Genomic DNA, 25765 nt, shown 5'->3' with positions numbered 1-25765 from the left:
CAACAAGTGTTGGAGGTGCCCGGAAATATGCACGCCAGCCTGTCTGGGACTAGGTACCAATGATATTGTAGCTTCCGGATGAGTTTGAAGTGTGATATACATGCAGAGGTTCCCTTGTGTGCAAGGAATGCCTCCTTCCACTGTTCATCAGTGAACGTGGTATTTAGGTCTTTGTGCCAGGATTGCACAAAGCTGGCCTCGTCAGTGGTCTCATGTGTTAGCAGTTCCCTGTACATGGTCGACAGGGCTCTCTTTGACGGTCGTGTATTAAGGCAACATTTTTCAAATGATTATGGTCCTTTTTTAGAAGTAGGTGGTGGTTTGAAGCCATGTACCATTCCTGGGTGACCGGGTGGATTATCACATTTTTCCTCTTCAGCCGTATTAGCAAAATGGAAGCTACACATCCTCAATCCGAATGACTATAATAGACTGAAAAGACTGCACTAACTGGCCCCCAGATAACTTTCCTCTAGTTAATTTGCCCCTAGATTACTGGCCCCTAGCTAACAGGCCCCTAGATAACCTGAAATCAAGTGCTTTCAACATATCATCAGTGGAACAGATTTGCACCTGGTAATGTAATTTTTGCATTATCTTGTGCAATTGTAGAGGGTGAGGCCTATCGGTTACAGAAACTGCACTGGTCCAAAATGGTTGGACAGAAAAGGCTAAAAAGTGCACGTAGACCTCTGGAACCAATGAAATGAGCTGTAGTGTATGGCTTCTGTAGCTACCCCTCAAGAAGTCATTTTCCATAATATTCATGCAGAGTGTTCTTGTTATCCCAGAATATCAGGGTCAAACTATGAGGATTCTCAGATATGCCACTGTATTCTTTGCTCCTAAAGGGAGTCCTTGAGGAAGTTCTACCTAGACAACATGTCGAATTTTACCTACCGAACGTCAACCAGTGGCGATCCATTCAAAAAGTCTGGGAACTCCAATTTGGCTACTGACCCAGGGGTTAAAAAAAACTATGTTAATAACTAAGCTACATATGACCACAAAATGTATATATTTGAAAGTAGCTATAAAGAAAACTGAACTTCATGTACATACATGCTAGGAAATACCTGGACCTCATTCTCGAGAGTTACATGTTCGGCCTGAGGTAGATCACATGTGCAACATGAAAACATGCTAAATTGCATAAGATAGTGGTTTCCAGCACAGTCCTGTTTTAATAGTATCCCCATTAAACATAATTCGGAAATGCCTAAATCCGAGACTAAGCCGTGCTTTGACCACTGCGGTGGGAATCACTGATCAAAGCAATGCAAGGGAAATACCCCGGTATTATTGGACAATGATGAGCGAGCTTACATTATGTCAGCCCATACAGGAGTTCCATGTCGCACGGTTGCAAAAAAACACTCCAAGCACCATAACTACTACATCCAACTATAGTGGATATGGTGTCAGGAATTCCATGACTCCTTCCCAATGTAAGTAGTCAAACATTTTCAGAAGGAAGCTACTACAGTGAATAATGCCCAGCCATGCAGTGCCACACTTATTGGCTGAGAGTGCTCGGCTTATGCCCTTAAAGCGGGCTGTAGTGGTTATGGTGCTGGGAGTGTTCCCTTAACACAGACATTTATATTTACAGCAATCCACACACATGGAATTATGTATGTCATCATACATAATTATAGGATGCTGTGTTTTCGGACCCGTTGACAAAGTTATACACTCATTATGAATAATGGCCAACCGCTTTAAAAACCCTTTGCTGTATAAATAAATTAGAGAGCGCTTTTATGCCTTTAACCTGTGAGCCGGCAGCCTTAATTGAGGATATTTGCTTGATAAAGATCAAAAGTCAAAATACGTAAATGAACAGTTCAGTTTTTTTTTTTTTTTAAAAAAGCTTTTGAACGTTTCCCATTGTCTCGATGAAATTTCAAATTCCAGTTTGTGGACAAAGTCCTGCACGTTGTAGAATATGGATCTCGATCCACTGACCAAACTCCATTTGAAGTAAGTATCTATTTATCCTTTTTTGAAGTTTGTACTTTCCTTAGTTTGGTAACTGAACATGCCAGGGATACATCAGACCTTAACGCTGAACAGAATTCTAAACAGTATCTCATTTTCAGCAGGATTAAAAAGATTCGGGATTTTTGGGGATAGTTAATTCAGAGGTGAGTGGCACTTTGAAACATAACATTATGCTTGCTTGTAACTTCTAAAACGATAAAAATATTCAGTATGTTTAATCCTCATTTCTTAACTTTTAACTGTGTATGTTTCATGACTGTTTTTAATGCCACGGTGTTTATATTCCTCTTGTACAATCACGATGAGTTTAAATAGTTTTATAATTTCAGTTTTGTCATCTACCCTCTCCGCAGTGTGGTGTTCTGTGCTCAACAGGTGATCTCAAAATCAGTTTTAAAGGACAAACCGCTTAATTTACCAAGGGATAATAAATGTGCGGTTTATTTAATTTTTTGTGCATTTTTTTTAAGTGAACTTTTGTTGTGGTCCGCTGAGGGGATTTTTGCACAATGTTCTCTTTTATCTTATCCATGTGAGCATTGTTCCAGTTGGGAATACAAAAATGTGATCAGTATTTAACAAAAAAAACTCATTACAAAATGAGATAACAGAGCTATAGCGAATATAAGTACGTATGCATTTTTTTTTTTTTTTAGTTAAAGCGGAATTGTCACATGTAAATTTTTTGCACAACCTCATAGCACAATAAACATGTGCTGTGAGTTTAGTTTTTTTTTTTCAACTATATTCATTTTTTTTATTTATTTTGTGTTCCTGGCACACCATGCAAATTAATTTAACCCCCACAGTGTTGTACGTGGGGCATAGGTGAATGTGAGTCACTATAGCAAAAATATCACAGCGCATGTACCTGTTGTGTACAAAAGAGAGGGACTTGTGTGATAGTCACTTCCTGTCTGTCACTTTTGAAAGTAGCTCACTTTGATGTATATAAAAATATAAATGACTCTGCAAGAACACCGAGCAACATATGGAATGAATAAATGTCTGCTCAGCAAACATTAATGAGCTTTCATAGCCTCGGTTAAATGCTAGTGACCATTGATTTAAATTGTGCCTAAGCTCTGAATTTTTCACTGGGAGGAAATTTACAGGGGCTGAAATGTCAGCTCTTGGCCCGAAATTCAACAAGCATTACCAAACTTCCATGTGTTTTGTACTCAACTTGATCACGTCCAAGTTTCATGCTTCTTGGCAAATCTCTCCGACAGTTAGCCTTGATACAATAAATACATAATATTCTCAAATAACCCCTGAAAATTCTTAAATAAATCCTGCTTCTAGAGCATGATTTCTGAAGGTAATATTATTCATATTTTATTCTGGTGTAGGGGAGGAAGTCATAATTTTTGAAGCATACGTTACAGAGTCAATTTGTTAGATAATAATAATAATATAATAATAATTTGCGATTTTTATAGAGCTTCCCTGTGAGACAGAAAGCACTTTACAAATATACAAACATAAATACATAAAAGTTGGGAGTTTCTGAAGGTCAGATGAGCGGACAGAATGCCTGATGGAAGATGTGGGTCTTTAGCTTTTTTTTTTTTAAAGGTCTGTAAGGACGGTGCCTCTCTGATTGCGCACGGTAAAGAGTTCTAGAAGGTTGGGGCAGCATGGCTGGATGCCCTGGAGTCTGAGTCTGTCTTTATTCAGGAAGGATTTGCTGGCTGACCAAAGTGAACGGGGTGGAATGTAGGGTGTCAGGAGCTCTTTCAGGTACTTTGGGCCTTCATTGTTTAAGGCTTTAGGTCAGCAGGCCAATTTTAAAATATATTTGCCATTTAATTGGAAGCCAATGCAGGGAGGGGAGAACAGGTGTTATGTGGCAGGAGTGTGATTGATTGGTCAGTAGTCTGGCTGCTGCATTTTGTACCGTCTGAAGGCGATGGAGTTCTTTTTCTGTGAGGCCCAAGTAAAGTACATTGCAGTAATCTAGCCGAGAGGATTCAAATGCATGGATTAATGTTTGCATATCATCCGGTGGAATTAAGTGTTGTATCCTGTTTTTCAGATGAAAGTAGGCAGATTTTATTACGGAGGGAATTTGCTGTTTAAATGATAGTCCAGAGTCAATCAGCACTCCAGGGTTTCGTACCTCTGATGAACTAATGAGTTCAGAGCCTCCAGGCTCCAGGCCAGTTGGGTGATCATGGGATATTTTTGTTGCCTGGGGTTCCCTTACCAAGAGTAAATCTGTATTGTCCGGATTCACTTTAAGCCAACTAGCATTCATCCATTCTATGAGGTCTGCTAAGCAACTGTTGATGCAGCATGTTGGGTCTGTGGTAGCTGGAGCAAAGAAGTAGAGTTGTGTGTCATTAGCGTGCTAATTATACCTTAGGCCAGGGATAGGCAATCGTCAGCACTCCAGATGTTGTAGACTACATCCCCCATAATGCTCTTACACCCATAATGCTGGCAAAGCATCATGGGAGGTGTAGTCTAAAACATCTGGAGTGCCAAAGGTTGCCTATGCCTGCCTTAGGTCATGTCGCCTAATGATGTCCCCCAGTGGCAGCAAGTAAATTGCGAATAGCATGGGAGACAAGATGGATCCTTGTGGAACTCGGCATGCCAGTTCTGTTGGTGCCGATGAGATTGATCCTGATTTTACTCTCTGAGATCTACCAGTGAAAAAAGCCAGTTAATGACTGTGCCTACTAGACCACAGATGTGCTGCAAGCGCTCTATTAAAATCCTGTGGTCAATGGTGTCAAATGCAGTTGAAAGATCCAAGAGGATTACGATGGAGTAATCACCTTTGTCTCTCGCCATAAGGAGATCCTTTAGCACTCGGACTAGCACTGTTTCAGTGCTGTGGCGGCCTCTGAAACCTGACTAGAAAGGATCAAAGATGTTCAAGCTTGATAGATGGGCCTCCAGTTGAGTTGCCACTACTTTTTCAATGATTCCCCTGGCAATGGAAGGCTGGGTACTGGTCTGTAATTAGCCATGCAGTCTGGGTCTAATAAAGGTTTCTTTAGGAGTGGTTTTACCATAGCTTCTTTTAGAGGATCTGGGAAGTCTCCAGTTTTTAGTGAACACTGCACTATTTTTGTGAGGGCTGGGGCGAGTGTTTCAATGCATGGTTCTTTTAACACCCTTTATATCCTCATTTGTAAAAGTGTACCATAAACTGGGGCAATCTGGCATTCCATTGAAGTGGTTCTGGTGTGTAACTGTTTAACCTGCTGTGATAGAGGCTCGGATTGAGGAAATCTTGTTGTTGAAGAAGATCGCAAATGCTTCACACTTATTCTGAGAAATGTTGGTGGGGATATGCATGCATGCTGGTTTGCAGAGCCTTTCCACTGTGCAAAACAGTTGCCTGGGTCTATTGTGGGAGAGTACAATTTAGTGTGATAAAAATTAAGATTTTTTTCTGAGTGATCTTGAATTGATATTCATTTAGAGGTTTGGTAAGAGCAGCTTTATCCTCTGGCTCATGAGTCCTACGCCACTTTCTCTTGAGTTTACGGCCTGTTCTCTTCTTTTCTCTGATGGTGCTATCAAACCACGGTGCATTGTTGTGAATTTTGACAGTGCGTATGCATGTTGGTGCAATGCTTTCTAGAGTGTCTCTCATGGTTTTGTTGTAGAGTCAGACTAAAGTCAGTCTTCACAGGTGTCCATTAGTTTACTTAGATCCATATGTGATGTTACATCCAATGGCGTCACCCCTTTTAATGAGCAGTGTTTGACCAGGTTCTGAGGCTGGGGTCTGGCTAATTGTAATACAATGGAGAAGTTTACAACTGGATTTATAGTTACCGGTGACACTTCTAGATACTTTAATATAATCAGATATGGTATTTTCAGATAACGTTTTTGACAATTTAAAAGTATCACGATTCTGTTAAATGTCCTTCTGACTGAGAATCACAGGTGTTTCAGTCCACAGCATCTTGAAGATAAATACACCCTAACCCAGGAGAAGGCAACTTTCAGAACTTCAAATGTTGTGGACTACACATCCCTTGGTGCTTTGCCAGTGTGTTATAGCCGTAGAGCATCATGGGAAATTCCACAACGTAACCCTAACCTTACCTCACAGTGACCTTTTAGTGGCAGGATTTGTTTTTGCGGAGGTTCAATGACCCCGCAGTCATAAAAGTGCAGTGTCATTACAGCATCACCCTAGTTATCAGATATTTAAAACACGCCGCCTCTCTAACGCCAAGGTTTTAAATGTCCCTCATCCTCCGTAAATATGAATAGGTTAGACTAGGCAAATATATATGTATTTATTATCTGAGAGAGGATTGATTATGTCCAAATTTAAAAAAAGTTACCAAATCCTCTTTTTCAAAATGTGAAACCTCTATAGAAGCAGAACTTGGTCCCTAAATATAAAAGTGAGACTATTATTAAGATATTTACTAAAGCACATTTTTTCACAAATAAAATCCGAGTGGAAAAAAAATGAGGCTAAAATAGCTAACTGTCCTGCTTTAATGTAATTAGTTAACTCATTAGTTAAACCATCCTGAGTGCGATAGAGCAGTCGTTATTTCAAACCGATGTTTTTTTAAAATTATTATTTAAATTAATATTAAAATAAAACATTTTTTTTTTTAAATCATTATTTAATTTTGGCGTGCATTTCTTCCCATGCAGTAGTGCTTCTGCGGGTTTTGGTCCGTACACTGGCCTGATTACATAGAATTGAGGGAGTAACCAAAAAGGCAGATCCCCAGATATTGTAGAACTGCAACTCCTATGAAACATCTGGTGATCTACCTCTTGGGCAACCCTGGTCTAGCTTCTCTCATCATTTGGGTCATTCTTTTTTTTTTTATTTTTTTTATTTAATTATCCCTTTAACAAGGAGATAACTGGTGTAAGATTCGCTCAATTGAATGACAAATAATCTGTAATTGTCTTGATTATAAACAAATGGTCCTTAATTATAATGGAATGAACATCACAATAGTTTACAATATACAAACACGTCAAGGTGGATAGGTCCATTAGTAAACAGACTGCAGGGAGCACAGAGTTTTAAGGAATTAGAAATAGTGAAAGAATGAATGAATTAGGGTAAAACAATTAGTAACACGTTCTTTCTGTCCCTCTGATTCGCAGAACTTTCCCTGCCCTTATCTGGAAACCAAGAGTAAATAAAGGGGGCAGGAGCACATTGTCCAACACAAATTAACATCACAGTAACCCTCTTCACCTTATTTACAAAATGATTTAATGCAATATATTTATAAGAACACACTCGGCACCGTAAGCGCTTCAATGGGACGTAGGGGTCATGATGCAAATAGTAATCGGACACTATCCCCCTGGTTAACATGAAACCCCAATGTTCTCAGTTTATCATTGCTAACTAACAGGGGCCGAGCTTTAGGGGTAGAGAGCCCGGAATTTGGTCAAACTTCTCAAAATTGGTTTGCCACAAACTGAGGAGACAGCGGACGCTGTACGTGTAGTGTTTATGGTGTTTAGAGGAGGTAAACTGTACTATACATTTGTAACAGCATATTGACTAAACCTGAAATTATGTATAATGGACACGAGAATATAAATTTTAATGCCAAAAAAGCTCAACTAAAAAGATTCTCCTGTTGGGCTAATTTGCTTTCTCAACTTGTTTTCGCCTAAAATTTGCAATTCGTTTATTTTGCCAAACGTTTATGTGATTTACAGAACTATATATTTTTGGATTTAAAAGTACTCTTTTCTAAAACGTAAAAAAAAAATCCTCTTTAAATGACGTTATCATGAAAAAAAACAAACAAAACATATTTACCAAAAAATACAAGGATTTATTAGATAAACGACTATTTCTGGTGATTATTTTGTACTTCAGATCATCAAGGTCTGTTTCCCTTCCCTGTCATCAAGATGTAGAGCATGTTTTAGAATTCAAAAAAATCTATTGAAATGCTTCTAATCTTATCAATGTCACAAAAAGTCTCTTAGTTGAAGTGGTCATGTCTGCTGGTACAAGGTCACTTGTTCAGATACAAATAGACCCTGCACACAAAGTAAACGCCACTTCCCTAACAAGACCATGTTAACATATGAATCCAACCACACTTATTATTTTGTATTTTAAAATATATACATTTTTGCAAGTTTTATTAATGCACCATTCGTGTTAGAAGGGGATAAGGAATAAGAGGGGGAGGAGGGGGCATCTAAGCAGTGTTTTTTTTTTAATTTTTAAAATATTTATTACTGACATTTATAAAGCGCCAACATTTTCTGCAGGGCTGTACAAACCTTACAGATCAATGTAGTGGTTATGGTGCAAAGAGTCTGCAGGTAATGCATCCTTGGGTAGGTAAAGCGTTACTCCAACCAAAAAAAACTATTTCTAAGAAAACACTGGTTTTGACTCAGCCAGAGGTGGAATAGCACATTTGAGAGCAGAGAGATTAAACTCAGCACGTGCAGCGTTTCGTAGCTAAATACTGCACGTTCAAACTCTACGTACCATGACCACTTCAAATCAAGGTGCGTGGAGTAACCCTTTAATGCCGTAGCATTTTTTATAAAAAAAAAACAACAAAAAAAACCAACATAAATCAAAACAAGACTTGATTTTATAGTTTTCCCAAATAATAAATCTAATCTGTTTTTCTAAAGTTGGAGGCGAAACTCCCCATACTTTATCGTCAAGTTATTGTTTTGGTGGGGTGTGCGCGTTATAAAACATTGCAAATAAATCCATCTGCAGCCAATACCCTACATTTAAAATTAAGCAGCACATTTAAAATAATCAAGTAAGCCTTGACCTGTCTTATACTGATACCCTGTTCTGTGATGTTCTTCTCTGAACAACTGCTGTATAATTGCCCTTTCTCTTTACTACTGATCACAAGAGTGTATGTGAGCAGTCCCTGCCTGAGAATAGTGGCAGAGGCTGTCCCTGAAACTGAACTTGCCTAGTGGAGAATTTTTCAAACTCATCTATTCGGGCCTGAATTTAGCAATTCAGTTTAAAATTCATTACGGTTCATCGTTTTGTGAATTTTCTCATACAATTCTCGTTTTCTGTGTGATTCATGACAAACTGAATTTCCACTAAACAATGCTACCTTTATCTGATACACTAGCAGGACGTACGAGTCGATTGCTTATTAGATCATTTTCTTTTGTATATTTGTCCTTAATTTCCCCAGATAAGATTATAACAGATTTATATGATTTATATATATTTTTTGTTTTATCAATAATCAGATTATCCACTATAGAATAAAAATAAATATAAGGGGGTATTTCATTTAAACGGAATTAAAGAGAACTGACCAAGGAATTACACATAGTAAAGTACCTTTTTCCAGACTCCATCTGTGATGCTTACCTTTCCACCTCCTGTGATGTCATGGAGGAGGTGTGGCCTTTTCTGCGATGCTCCAATCCATGCTCCTCATAGAGCAGAGCACTGGAGAGCTCATGCACATGTGCAGTGAGAGCCGCATGAGCATGCAAGCTAGAACATGCTCCATAATAAGCCATTTTTGCTTTTTAATCAATAAAATTAAATTTAAAGAGGCCCCCAAAATCCTTACTTAATTTCCTATTTCTGTGATGATGACAACAGGAATTATATAGGCTAAGAAGAACTATGGGTTTGTTCAGTGAACCATGATTTACAGTGATTTGGTGGGGTTGTTGTGAGACATGTTAAGTGACTTACTAATAACAATTTATGCAACTAAAATGCAATTTACAGCACGTACAATGTATCATTTTTTATTTTTTTTTGTGTTTAATCCATAGACAGGTTGTGCCAGTACGTATAAACAATATGACAAGGTGTACACAATATTGTATGAGCTTACAAAGTATCTGAATTTGCATTGTGCCCGTCAATCTATGAATTAAAGCTTTAGTTCTGCCGAAACTTGAATTGTACAATATATGTCTGGAACAACTCTAAATACAGAAAGCTTGTTTTGTTGTCATGAGAAGAGCGCTATATTAACCACTGTATGATCTAAAATGTTTTGAGGAGCACATTAATGTTACTTCTTGCTATGGCAATATTATATAATTCTTTTTATCAGTAATATTTTTTTGGGGGGGAGGATTGGGGTATAAAATTAGTATTTAGTAAACCAATCTGAAGGCTACGGATGAATCGTAACAGTCCACCAAATAAAGGCACTGGATTTGAGGTAAGTCGTCATTATTTAACGTCACTCTCTTATATCAAAGGGAGATGGGCAGTGGTCACACTGATCGAAGGGAACTTATAGTCCCAATAAAATGATTGCTATTTTGGGGACTATATTCCCTTTACATCAGGTCTTAAATATTTTTCTATCCAAGTTATATTTTCAGTCCTTCCATATATCCAGAAGTTAATGTGCTTTCTCTAATCCAACAGGCAGCTTGTTGAAATAATGGCAATTTATACTAATGGCTTGATTGTATTTGCAGATGCATTACAGCTATACCCAGGAGTTACTGAATTAAATTCCTCTGGGTTTTTTTTTTTTTTTTGACTATTTAAACCACTTGTTCATCCCAAATCAGCCCTTGTTAAGAATTTAGCTCTGGCTTAGAATGAATGGATATTCCTGTTAAAAAAGGAATTCTGGATCGGATTGTTAGTGGTTCCTAAGACACTTTTGTTTAAGGGACCTAGTTAGAGGAAGTGACTCGGAATTAAGAGTCAGTTAATCGCTGGTCTTACCAAGTTATTAGAATATGCGGGTAGGAGGGCTCACGCAAATATATTGCCTGGATTCCCTGCTCCTGTGTCTCAATGTACAGAGAAATGCCTTAACTACATTCTAAATATTCTTCATCCTGGTAGATTTTCCCAAGAGGAACAGAGAGATAATTTAGATGTTTCACTTAGTCACTAGAGAGAGCACATCCATGAGTGATTCTCACAGGAAATTCGTGACAAGTGACCGGTCTTCAGGCTTGGCTAATTATCACCACAGTCAGAGGTCACTGGCCCAATTTGCCAGTGACAACTGTAGTTGCTTCACATCCTCCTTGTACAGAGACCTGTCAATCAAGGCCCCGCTTCTTCCAAATCACTGCTCTTTACCTTGAGATTAGTCTAGCAGATATGTTGTTATAGCTGTTCTTCCACTTGCTCTATTTTAGTGAATTAGTGACGTGTTCAATTCTTTCCCCCATATTAATGCTATTTATTTCTGTTATTCACATGTAATATTGGATCAATCGCTTTAATAAACTTCGGTTCTGCTCCAAAGCATTTTGGAAGGGCAAACTACAAATTTTGTTTTCTTAAATGGGAACGAACGAACGAAAGAACGAACACACACACACACACACACACACACTCTTGCTTTTATTTAAAAATATCTTCATCATTTATGTTTTGTACATCATGGTCTATGAGTCCACTTAATTAGTGTAATATGCTCCTATCTTCATTGTGACAAACAATGGGATCTCTAACAGATTTATTCACTAAACTCTTGTAGTGAAATCAAATTTAAATGGCAAAACAAAAGAGGACAAAATAGGCACTTTTAATTTGAATGCTTATAAACAATACACTTTACAGGGCAGCTTTGAGCAAAGTCCATTAGTGATGTCCCGGGCGGTTCGCTGGCGAATAGTTCCGGGCGAACATCGCTTGTTCGCATTCGCCACTGATGGTGAACATATGCAATGTTCGGTCCGCCCCCTATTCGTCATCATTGAGTAAACTTCGACCCTGTACCTCACAGTCAGCAGACACATTCCAGCCAATCAGCAACAGACCCTCCCTCCCAGGCCCTCCCACCTCCTAGACAGCATACAATTTAGATTATTTCTAAAGCTGCATAATTTTTTTTTCTTTTTGTATTATTATTATTTTTTTGTCTTTATTATACATTATCCTCTATAGCCAGTAACCTGTGTTTATTATACATTATCCCTCCACAACCAGTAACCTGTGTTTATTATACATCATCCTCCCATAGCCAGTAACCTGTGCTTATTATACATTATCCCTCCCATAGCCAGTAACCTGTGTTTATTATACATTATCCTCCATAGCCAGTAACCTGTGTTTATTATACATTATCCCTCCACAACCAGTAACCTGTGTTTATTATACATCATCCTCCCATAACCAGTAACCTGTGCTTATTATACATTATCCCTCCCATAGCCAGTAACCTGTGTTTATTATACATTATCCACCATAGCCAGTAACCTGTGTTTATTATACATTATCCTCCCATAGCCAGTAACCTGTGTTTATTATACATTATCCCCCCATAGCCAGTAACCTGTGTTTATTATACATTATCCTCCATAGCAGTAACCTGTGTTTATTATGCATTATCCCCCCACAACCAGTAACCTGTGTTTATTATACATTATCCCCCATAGCCAGTAACCTGGGCTTATTATACATTATCCTCCCATAGCCAGTAGCCTGCGTTTATTATACATTATCCCCCCATAGCCAGTAACCTGTGTTTATTATACATTATCCCCCCATAGCCAGTAACCTGTGTTTATTATACATTATCCCCCCATAGCCAGTAACCTGTGTTTATTATACATTATCTCTCTCATAGCCAGTAACCTGTGTTTATTATACATTATCCTCCCATAGCCAGTAACCTGTGTTTATTATACATTATCCTCCCATAGCCAGTAACCTGTGTTTATTATACATTATCCCCCCATACCCACTAACCTGGGCTTATTATACATTATCCTCCCATAGCCAGTAACCTGTGTTTATTATACATTAACCCTCCATAGCCAGTAACCTGTGTTTATTATACATTATCCCCCCATAGCCAGTAGCCTGTGTTTATTATACATTATCCCCCCATAGCCAGTAACCTGTGTTTATTATACATTTCCCCCCCATAGACAGTAACCTGTGTTTATTATACATTATCCCCCCATAGCCAGTAACCTGTGTTTATTATACATTATCCTCCCATAGCCAGTAACCTGTGCTTTATTATACATTATCCTCCCATAGCCAGTAACCTGTGTTTATTATACATTATCCTCCCATAGCCAGTAACCTGTGTTTATTATACATTATCCTCCATAGCAGTAACCTGTGTTCATTATACATTATCCCCCCATAGCCAGTAACATGTGTTTATTATACATTATCCCCCCATAGCCAGTAACCTGTGTTTATTATACATTATCCTCCCATAGCCAGTAACCTGTGTTTATTATACATTTTCCCCCCATAGACAGTAACCTGTGTTTATTATACATTATCCCCCCATAGCCAGTAACCTGTGTTTATTATACATTATCCTCCCATAGCCAGTAACCTGTGCTTTATTATACATTATCCTCCCATAGCCAGTAACCTGTGCTTTATTATACATTATCCTCCCATAGCCAGTAACCTGTGTTTATTATACATTATCCCCCCATAGCCAGTAACCTGTGTTTATTATACATTATCCTCCCATAGCCAGTAACCTGTGTTTAGTATACATTATCCCCCCATAGCCAGTAACCTGTTTTTATTATACATTATCCCCCATAGCCAGTAACCTGTGTTTATTATACATTATCCTCCCTTAGCCAGTAACCTGTGTTTATTATACATTATCCCCCCATAGCCAGTAACATGTGTTTATTATACATTATCCTCCCATAGCCAGTAACCTGTGTTTATTATACATTATCCCCCCATAGCCAGTAACCTGTGTTTATTATACATTATCCCTCCCATAGCCAGTAACCTGTGTTTATTATACATTATCCCCCCATAGCCAGTAACCTGTGTTTATTATACATTATCCTCCCATAGCCAGTAACATGTGTTTATTATACATTATCCTCCCATAGCCAGTAACCTGTGTTTATTATACATTATCCCCCCATACCCACTAACCTGGGCTTATTATACATTATCCTCCCATAGCCAGTAACCTGTGTTTATTATACATTAACCCTCCATAGCCAGTAACCTGTGTTTATTATACATTATCCCCCCATAGCCAGTAGCCTGTGTTTATTATACATTATCCCCCCATAGCCAGTAACCTGTGTTTATTATACATTTCCCCCCCATAGACAGTAACCTGTGTTTATTATACATTATCCCCCCATAGCCAGTAACCTGTGTTTATTATACATTATCCTCCCATAGCCAGTAACCTGTGCTTTATTATACATTATCCTCCCATAGCCAGTAACCTGTGTTTATTATACATTATCCTCCCATAGCCAGTAACCTGTGTTTATTATACATTATCCTCCATAGCAGTAACCTGTGTTCATTATACATTATCCCCCCATAGCCAGTAACATGTGTTTATTATACATTATCCCCCCATAGCCAGTAACCTGTGTTTATTATACATTATCCTCCCATAGCCAGTAACCTGTGTTTATTATACATTTTCCCCCATAGACAGTAACCTGTGTTTATTATACATTATCCCCCCATAGCCAGTAACCTGTGTTTATTATACATTATCCTCCCATAGCCAGTAACCTGTGTTTATTATACATTATCCTCCATAGCAGTAACCTGTGTTCATTATACATTATCCCCCCATAGCCAGTAACATGTGTTTATTATACATTTCCCCCCCATAGACAGTAACCTGTGTTTATTATACATTATCCCCCCATAGCCAGTAACCTGTGTTTATTATACATTATCCTCCCATAGCCAGTAACCTGTGCTTTATTATACATTATCCTCCCATAGCCAGTAACCTGTGTTTATTATACATTATCCTCCCATAGCCAGTAACCTGTGTTTATTATACATTATCCTCCATAGCAGTAACCTGTGTTCATTATACATTATCCCCCCATAGCCAGTAACATGTGTTTATTATACATTATCCCCCATAGCCAGTAACCTGTGTTTATTATACATTATCCTCCCATAGCCAGTAACCTGTGTTTATTATACATTTTCCCCCCATAGACAGTAACCTGTGTTTATTATACATTATCCCCCCATAGCCAGTAACCTGTGTTTATTATACATTATCCTCCCGTAGCCAGTAACCTGTGCTTTATTATACATTATCCTCCCATAGCCAGTAACCTGTGCTTTATTATACATTATCCTCCCATAGCCAGTAACCTGTGTTTAGTATACATTATCCCCCCATAGCCAGTAACCTGTTTTTATTATACATTATCCCCCATAGCCAGTAACCTGTGTTTATTATACATTATCCTCCCTTAGCCAGTAACCTGTGTTTATTATACATTATCCCCCCATAGCCAGTAACATGTGTTTATTATACATTATCCTCCCATAGCCAATAACCTGTGTTTATTATACATTATCCTCCCATAGCCAGTAACCTGTGTTTATTATACATTATCCTCCATAGCAGTAACCTGTGTTCATTATACATTATCCCCCCATAGCCAGTAACATGTGTTTATTATACATTATCCCCCCATAGCCAGTAACCTGTGTTTATTATACATTATCCTCCCATAGCCAGTAACCTGTTTTTATTATACATTATCCCCCATAGCCAGTAACCTGTGTTTATTATACATTATCCTCCCATAGCCAGTAACCTGTGTTTATTATACATTTTCCCCCCATAGACAGTAACCTGTGTTTATTATACATTATCCCCCCATAGCCAGTAACCTGTGTTTATTATACATTATCCTCCCGTAGCCAGTAACCTGTGCTTTATTATACATTATCCTCCCATAGCCAGTAACCTGTGCTTTATTATACATTATCCTCCCATAGCCAGTAACCTGTGTTTAGTATACATTATCCCCCCATAGCCAGTAACCTGTTTTTATTATACATTATCCCCCATAGCCAGTAACCTGTGTTTATTATACATTATCCTCCCTTAGCCAGTAACCTGTGTTTATTATACATTATCCCCCCATAGCCAGTAACATGTGTTTATTATACATTATCCTCCCATAGCCAATAACCTGTGTTTATTATACATTATCCTCCCATAGCCAGTAACCTGTGTTTATTATACATTATCCTCCATAGCAGTAACCTGTGTTCATTATACATTATCCCCCCATAGCCAGTAACATGTGTTTATTATACATTATCCCCCCATAGCCAGTAACCTGTGTTTATTATACATTATCCTCCCATAGCCAGTAACCTGTTTTTATTATACATTATCCCCCATAGCCAGTAACCTGTGTTTATTATACATTATCCTCCCTTAGCCAGTAACCTGTGTTTATTATACATTATCCCCCCATAGCCAGTAACATGTGTTTATTATACATTATCCTCCCATAGCCAGTAACCTGTGTTTATTATACATTATCCTCCCATAGCCAGTAACCTGTGTTTATTATACATTATCCTCCATAGCAGTAACCTGTGTTCATTATACATTATCCCCCCATAGCCAGTAACCTGTGTTTATTATACATTATCCTCCCATAGCCAGTAACATGTGTTTATTATACATTTTCCCCCCATAGACAGTAACCTGTGTTTATTATACATTATCCTCCCATAGCCAGTAACCTGTGTTTATTATACATTATCCCTCCCATAGCCAGTAACCTGTGTTTATTATACATTATCCCCCCATAGCCAGTAACCTGTGTTTATTATACATTATCCCCCCATAGACAGTAACCTGTGTTTATTATACATTATCCTCCCATAGCCAGTAACCTGTGTTTATTATACATTATCCCCCCATAGCCAGTAACCTGTGTTTATTATACATTATCCTCCCATAGCCAGTAACCTGTGTTTATTATACATTATCCCCCCATAGCCAGTAACCTGTGTTTATTATACATTATCCTCCATAGCAGTAACCTGTGTTCATTATACATTATCCCCCCATAGCCAGTAACATGTGTTTATTATACATTATCCCCCCATAGCCAGTAACCTGTGTTTATTATACATTATCCTCCCATAGCCAGTAACCTGTGTTTATTATACATTTTCCCCCCATAGACAGTAACCTGTGTTTATTATACATTATCCCCCCATAGCCAGTAACCTGTGTTTATTATACATTATCCTCCCATAGCCAGTAACCTGTGCTTTATTATACATTATCCTCCCATAGCCAGTAACCTGTGCTTTATTATACATTATCCTCCCATAGCCAGTAACCTGTGTTTATTATACATTATCCCCCCATAGCCAGTAACCTGTGTTTATTATACATTATCCTCCCATAGCCAGTAACCTGTGTTTATTATACATTATCCTCCCATAGCCAGTAACCTGTGTTTAGTATACATTATCCCCCCATAGCCAGTAACCTGTTTTTATTATACATTATCCCCCATAGCCAGTAACCTGTGTTTATTATACATTATCCTCCCTTAGCCAGTAACCTGTGTTTATTATACATTATCCCCCCATAGCCAGTAACATGTGTTTATTATACATTATCCTCCCATAGCCAGTAACCTGTGTTTATTATACATTATCCTCCCATAGCCAGTAACCTGTGTTTATTATACATTATCCTCCATAGCAGTAACCTGTGTTCATTATACATTATCCCCCCATAGCCAGTAACATGTGTTTATTATACATTATCCCCCCATAGCCAGTAACCTGTGTTTATTATACATTATCCTCCCATAGCCAGTAACCTGTGTTTATTATACATTTTCCCCCCATAGACAGTAACCTGTGTTTATTATACATTATCCCCCCATAGCCAGTAACCTGTGTTTATTATACATTATCCTCCCGTAGCCAGTAACCTGTGTTTATTATACATTATCCTCCCATAGCCAGTAACCTGTGTTTATTATACATTATCCCCCCATAGCCAGTAACCTGTGTTTATTATACATTATCCCATCCATAGCCAGTAACCTGTGTTTATTATACATTATCCCCCCATAGCCAGTAACCTGTGTTTATTATACATTATCCCCCCATAGACAGTAACCTGTGTTTATTATACATTATCCTCCCATAGCCAGTAACCTGTGTTTATTATACATTATCCCTCCCATAGCCAGTAACCTGTGTTTATTATACATTATCCCCCCATAGCCAGTAACCTGTGTTTATTATACATTATCCCCCCATAGACAGTAACCTGTGTTTATTATACATTATCCTCCCATAGCCAGTAACCTGTGTTTATTATACATTATCCTCCCATAGCAGTAACATGTGTTTATTATACATTATCCCCCCATAGCCAGTAACCTGTGTTTATTATACATTATCCCCCCATAGACAGTAACCTGTGTTTATTATACATTATCCTCCCATAGCCAGTAACCTGTGTTTATTATACATTATCCTCCCGTAGCCAGTAACCTGTGTTTATTATACATTATCCTCCCATAGCCAGTAACCTGTGTTTATTATACATTATCCCCCCATAGACAGTAACCTGTGTTTATTATACATTTTCCCCCCATAGACAGTAACCTGTGTTTATTATACATTATCCTCCCATAGCCAGTAACCTGTGTTTATTATACATTATCCCCCCATAGCCAGTAACCTGTGTTTATTATACATTATCCCCCCATAGACAGTAACCTGTGTTTATTATACATTATCCCCCCATAGCCAGTAACCTGTGTTTATTATACATTATCCCCCCATAGCCAGTAACCTGTGTTTATTATACATTATCCTCCCATAGCCAGTAACCTGTGTTTATTATACATTATCCTCCCATAGCCAGTAACCTGTGTTTATTATACATTATCCTCCCATAGCCAGTAACATGTGTTTATTATACATTATCCCCCCATAGCCAGTAACCTGTGCTTATTATACATTATTATACATTACCCATTACATTAAGTTCTTTTTCTTTTTCTTTACAGGTTCTTAGTTAAAGATCCCCCCCTCATTATTTTTAGGGTGAGGGGGGTAGGTAGGGGGATACTTTTTTGGGGGGGGGGGGGGTCGTCCAGGGGTTTAGGGACCCCTAGTCACCTGAGGGGGGACTTTTTTTAGGGCCCGACCCGCCGCTCAGGGGTGGGGGCCGGGGTGGAGGACAATAGGTCCCCCCCTATTGGTATTTAGGGCCCCCACCCGCCACTCAGGGGTGGGGGCCAGGGGGGAAGACATTAGGTCCCCCCCCTTTTTAGTATTTAGGGCCCCCACCCACTGCTCAGGGGTGGGGGCCAGGTGGGAGGACCTTAGGTTCCCCCCCCCCTTTTTAGTATTTAGGGCCCCCACCCGCAGCAATAATACTCCCAGTAATGTGTCTGGGTGTATAACAGAGCTCCACAGCAATAATACTCCCAGTTTTGTGTCTGAATGTATAACCGAGCTCCACAGCAATAATACTCACAGTATTGTGTCTGAATGTATAGCAGAGCTCCACAGCAATAATACTCCCAGTAATGTGTCTGAGTGTATAACAGAGCTCCACAGTAATAATACTCCCAGTAATGTGTCTGAGTGTATAACAGAGCTCCACAGCAATAATACTCCCAGTAATGTGTCTGAGTGTATAACAGAGATCCACAGTAATAATGCTCCCAGTAATGTGTCTGAGTGTATAACAGAGCTCCACAGTAATAATGCTCCCAGTAATGTGTCTGTGTGTATAACAGAGCTCCACAGCAATAATATTCCCAGTAATGTGTCTGAGTGTATAACAGAGCTCCACAGCAATAATACTCACAGTAATGTGTCTGAGTGTGTAACAGAGCTCCACAGCAATAATACTCCCATACTCCCATAATGTGTCTTTAAACTACAATAAATGTGTTTAGAAATCAGTCTGTGTAAATAAGATACATTGTTCTTGTTCTAAATTACATTTTAATCTTATAAATTGTTATTAGTACGTCACCGAAAATTTCTCAGAACAGCCACGCCTCTGGTCACACCCCACTCACACCCTTAAAATGAAGGTGTCCATCTTTGTACAACTTAAATGTTGGAAGATATGCTGTTCTCTAAATCTCAAAATATGTAGAAATTACAAGCAATTCACCAGTGTTAGGCCACAATAGCTGGTCTAGAGATACAACAGATTTGGGGACTTTTTTTTCCCAGTTGGACTAATTTGGCCTTAAAGGGACACTCCAGTACAATCCATTTTCCTGGCACTGCAGGTCCCCTCTCCCTCCCACCCTCCATCCCAAGTTGCTGAATGGTTTAAAACCCCTTCAGTGACTTACCTTTATCCAGCGCCGATGTCCCTCGGTGCTGGTTCAGGGTCCGCCCACGCTCCTCTCCTGCCGGATGACCTATTGCGCGGGCAGCGGCGGGGGAAACCTAATGCGCATGTGCAGCAATGCCGCGCACGCGCATTAGACCTCCCCATAGGAAAGCATTGAAAAATGCTTTCAATGCTTTCCTATAGGGATTTTAGCGACGCTGGAGGTCCTCACATAGCGTGAGGACATCCAGAGACGCTATAGCACAGAAAACCTGTGCTATAAACCCGGAAGTGCTCTCTAGTGACAGCCACTAGAGGAGGAGTTAACCCTGCAATGTAAATACTGCAGTTTATAAAAACTGCAATAATTACACTTGCAGGGTTAAGGGTAGTGGGAGTTGGCACCCAGACCACTACAATGTGCAGAAGTGGTCTGGGTGCCTGGAGTGTCACTTTAAATATGCAATCCCCATGGCAACTCTGCACATTTCCCAGTTCAGTAAACACATTCTAAACGGCCAGTAACTATTAGACTCTCGTGGTCAGCGGAAGTAGCTGATGTCCTCTCCTTTACCCACCTAGACTTTTTGTATACAATATTTCTCCATCAGAGGACGTCAAATTTTTTAAATTATCTCCCCCCTCACTCTGCTCTTCAGAAAGATATTTATGACCCTCTCTGCAAAAACGGTGTCTATTTTCTAACAAACCTGAGTCTTATCTACACTCATGTCGCTTTAACCCCTGTATCACAACTCAACTTTGAATTCTATGTGTCCTCTTGCTCAGAAATGCTTCAGACTTGAGAAAGGGAGGTCATTAAAAAATTCTGTTAGTCCAATAAAAAAGGTATTACAATTTTATCTGTTTTTTTACATTTAAATTATGCAGTAAGTTTAAACTGAGATTGATAGGAGTTACTTTTTAATAGTAGATTGTAGTCGCTGTAAAAAGGACAAATAAATGACTTTGTACCTGATGCAGGCGTTGAGGATATCATATCGGCTCAGCATCATTTCAAACGGTCTGCGCGCACAGTATGTCCAAGATTTTTAGAAAAACGTGGCTACAGTATTACCCTGCAAACACTTCTATGAACGGGAACAAAGACTCGTGTTTCTTGGTGGCTGCTTTGCTAAAATAATCCCTTAATTCTCTACATACTGAGGTTTATTGGAGATTGGAAGGCAGGCGTTAGAAAGCAACAGTTGCAAATAAAATGTTACACTTAACCCATTTATTGCCAGAGGAAATACAAACGGGACTAGATCTACTATCGTGTGAACCCGTCAGGAATTCATATAGGATTGTTTACTAACGTGAGACTTGTGGGGAATTAACCCCTTGAGGACGCAGGACGGTTCAGGACCGTCATCGGCATTTTTGCGTTGCCGACCGACGACGGTCCTGAACCGTCCTAAATTTAAAATGTACTTACCCGATCGCCGTCGTTCCCCCGGCGGCGATCGGCGGTGCTCCCGGTGTGGGGAGACTGCCTGCAGCCCAGACAGTCTCCCCATGGCGGTTTAGGACCCCTGGGGCCATGTGATCGCCCAACAGGGCGACCACATGGTCACAATAGGTGTCCTAGACACTGCCTGCAGGGGGACTGTCTGTGCTGACAGGCAGTCTCCCTGCAACTGTAAAATCAAAAAAAAATTTAAAGTTATAGTTAATAAAAAAAAAATATATTATTATATATGTGTATATATATGATATATAGACATATATTATACCTATATAATATATGTCTATATATCATATATATAATGTCATGCTAAGTGTATTTTTATATTAATATGTACATATATTAATATAAAAATACACTTATAATTAATTTGCACACGTATATATATAATATATATAATAACTATATATATTGTATATATATATTATTATAAAATACGAATAATAAATAATTTAAATTAAATTAAAAAAATTAAAAATAATAATAAAAAATTGAAAAAAAATTATATATCTATACGAAATTTTATTCTAACTGTATTTTGATATTAATATATATATATTTATATCAAAATACACTTAGAATGAAATTGTATATATATCTATGTATATTTAAATAAATAAAAAGAATGCGAACTATTCATATGTCGATATACAAAATTACATAAATAATTATATAAATATACACGTAGACTTCAAATATATAAATATGCATATATATTTAAATTCTACGTGCGTATTTATGTAATATTTTTACATAATTAAGTTATTTTATTGATTGCAATTTAAGGGACCTGCCTGCCAACCCAGGCCGAAAGACCAGAGAATTGAATTTGCTATCCCTGTATTTTACCCTGTAACGTTCTACGACACCCTAAAACCTGTACATGGGGGGTACTGTTTTACTCGGGAGACTTCGCTGAACACAAATATTAGTGATTCAAAACAGTAAAACATATCACAGCGATGATATTGTCAGTGAAAGTGACTTTTTTTGCATTTTTCACACACAAACAGCACTTTTACTGATGATATAATTGTTGTGATACATTTTCCAGTTTTGAAACACTAATATTTGTGTTCAGCAAAGTCTCCTGAGTAGAACAGGACCCCCCATGTACAGGTTTTATAGCGTTTTTGAAAGTTACAGGGTCAAATATATAGGTCAAATATTTTTACATTGAAAATGGCCAGGTTGGTTACGTTGCCTTTGAGAGCGTATGGTAGCCCAGGAATGAGAATTACCCCCATGATGGCATACCATTTGCAAAAGAAGACAACCCAAGGTATTGCAAATGGGGTATGTCCAGTCGTTTTTAGTAACCACTTAGTCACAAACACTGGCCAAAATTAGCGTTCAATTTAGTTTTTTACTTTTTTCACACACAAACAAATATGAACGCTAACTTTGGCCAGTGTTTGCGACTAAGTGGCTACTAAAAAAGTCTGGACATACCCCATATTGAATACCCTGGGTTGTCTACTTTTAAAAAAATATGTACATGTGGGGTGTTATTTAGCAATTTATGACAGATAATAGTGTTACAATGTCACTATTGATACATTTTAAAAATGTATGTTTTGAAACCGCAATATCCTACTTGTACTTATAGCCCTATAACATGCAAAAAAAAAGCAAAAAGCATGTAAACACTGGGTATTTTTGAACTCAGGACAACATTTTGAATCTATTTAGCAGTTTTTTTCATTCGCTTTTGTAGATGAGTAAAAGATTTTTCACATAAAATTCAAAAAACGTGTATTTTTTTCAATTTTTCATCATATTTTTTCATTTTTTTTTAAATTAAATTAGATGAGATTATATAAATAATGGTATGTAAAGAAAGCCCCTTTTGTCCTGAAAAAAACAATATATAATTTGTATGGGAACAGTAAATGAGAGAGCGGAAAATTACAGCTAAACACAAACACCACAAAAGTGTCAAAAAGATGCCTGGTCGCAAATGTACAACATCGCAAAAAAAGTCCAGTCCTTAAGGGGTTAAACGTGTGTTCCAAGTGAATGTCAAATCTAAGACCTTAGTAGATGAACTATGCTCCCAGCTTGGCTACTTTGGCCTTAAATTTGAAATTCCCTTTGCATTTTCCACAATACTCGCTTTAGTAATTTACTCAAAACGTGAATTCAGTCAAGGAGTTATTCACTCAAGCCTGATCCTTCCAGGAGTTCAGAGAGAATCAGTATAAATTGGCCTATAAACTGAAATCGCATCCATTTACAACTTCTGACAATGAACAGGTTAGTGAATGACCGTGACAGGATTTTCGATGGCAATGTTTATTTTAAGTAAAAATGTATTTTCAAGTTTGAGACTTTTTGCTAACCTAACTTGACTGCTTTACCCTAATATTTGCAGTATATGGGTTTATTCGGTAAACTGTGCTACTTTTAATTTTTTTACAGTGAAACTTTATATATCTCTCTGTTTTGTACACAATGTTTACATTGCAGTGTTAAACACCCTTCTAGTGGTTCTCTCCTAGAGGCGCTCTAGCTGCACTGACAAAGAACACCTCAGTTACATGACGTTACAGCTCATAGGATGCCCTATGAGATGTATTGGACGTGAGCATGGCAATCACCGCGCATGCACATAAGGTCCGTGCAAAAATTCTCTGTTACTTATCTGCGCAAGAATCCAATGTTTGAGAACACTGTAGTGCTACGAATACAAGCCTGTAATCATAACACTACAGTGCCCTGTCCCTAGATATATTCAAGGATTCTCCTCCCCATTTCATAACACCCTTAATGTCATTGAGGAGGTGTCACTTCCTCCACGATGGTCCATTTCAATTTTTCTCACAGAGGAGCATTAGGGACCTGATGCGCATGCGCGGTGATTGCCAATACTTGCCTGTGAGCTTTAACGTCACGTAATCGAGTTTTACTTGGTCAGTACGGCGGAAGTGCCTATGGCAGACAGCCGCTAGAGGTGTGTTTTAATCTTGCAGCATAAACATTTCCTGCACGACGGCAATATTTTACATCACAGGGTTAAAATGACAGGACCACTGCATCCCAATGAAGTGATCTGGGTGTTTTATTGGTCATTTAGTTCTGCCGAGTTCGAGTTCACTGTAGGAAGCCGCAAATTCCTCGTCAATGGAGATACTTGAAAAATATACATGGGTTTTATTTATATTTTTCTTAGGGTACTTTTTACTAAATTATCTATAAATACAATAAAAGTGGGGGTCAGCTAAAGACTGGATTTTCCTTTTTAGGTTCTTCCTAAACACAGATGTCTTAGAATGTTACGTCAAAACTGGTTCTGCAGTCGTTCTCGAAGAATCTACTCACATTAGCAGCCTTTGCAATCACTGGTTGCTAGGTAAACATCGCCAATGCAATTGGTTTGCAGAGCTAACAGTTAGACGAGTCCATGAACTGTTATCAGTCAGCAAACCTTGTGCGTCTGAGGGTTATACATTTTTAAGCTAGTTCATTATTTATCCAAGGAGTCTTATTCTCTGAAGAGTTCTGGACTCAGGCAGGACGGGATTAACTGAGTTAAAATGTGACAGACTTCACATAATGCATCACCTGGACATGTTTAAATTTGAAGCAATGAAAATCTAATTCTAAATAACTCTATAATCTGCCTATCTGACCGCAAATATTGTGTTTGTGTTTTATGTGCAATAAAGTGTCTGGATAAATATTTTTTCACATTTTCTTTTATATAAGGGGTGGTGTGGGAAAGGGGTCTGTGACGATTTTGGTCATATCGGGAGGAGATTATTTGGTTGTTCTGGTAACTTTTTTTTAAATGAGGTGAGATAATTCTGAAGTTAAAAAAACGGGTGGTGTACTTGTGTGTAGTGTTTGCGTTGTAAGCAGGGTTGTGTTTGTAAGTAGTGTTGACTTTTACATGCAGGTGTGCTTTGTGTAGTGTTGGTCTTTGAATGATGGAGTGTTTGTATATTAGCATTTTAATACAGGGGTTTGTATGTAATGTTTGTATATGATTGCAGGGGTGTGTTTGCATGTTGTGTTGGTGTTTAATGACTTAGATGTATATACATACACATATAGACACTGCCACATACATGCATACACAGATCTTCCTACAGATTAACATGCACATAAACACACATATAAATACACTGACACATACACACAAACTGAAACACACACTGTCATATAAACACACTCTGACCCACAGTGCTACACACTGACACATACAACCCTGACACATAAATACACACACTGACATATA

At 38.3% G+C, this 25765-nt stretch overlaps 1 protein-coding gene across 2 annotated transcripts in view; it reads right to left on the bottom strand.

The window, feature by feature from the left end:
* Positions 1-25765, bottom strand: part of HNF4A (hepatocyte nuclear factor 4 alpha) — a 138740-nt gene that overhangs the window by 79968 nt on the left and 33007 nt on the right. The window contains exon 1 of one of the 2 annotated variants that reach the window (XM_063459424.1): positions 21033-21072. The exons of the other annotated variant lie outside the window; for it this stretch is intronic. Coding sequence (XP_063315494.1) covers positions 21033-21057 — 25 coding nt within the window. The 5' untranslated portion in view covers positions 21058-21072. Of the gene's footprint in view, positions 1-21032; positions 21073-25765 lie in introns of those variants that run through there. 2 annotated transcript variants of the gene reach the window in all.

This window comes from Pelobates fuscus, chromosome 6 (assembly GCF_036172605.1).
Source record: "Pelobates fuscus isolate aPelFus1 chromosome 6, aPelFus1.pri, whole genome shotgun sequence".
Lineage (NCBI taxonomy): Eukaryota > Metazoa > Chordata > Amphibia > Anura > Pelobatidae > Pelobates > Pelobates fuscus.
This window is presented reverse-complemented; position numbering and strand designations above follow the sequence as displayed.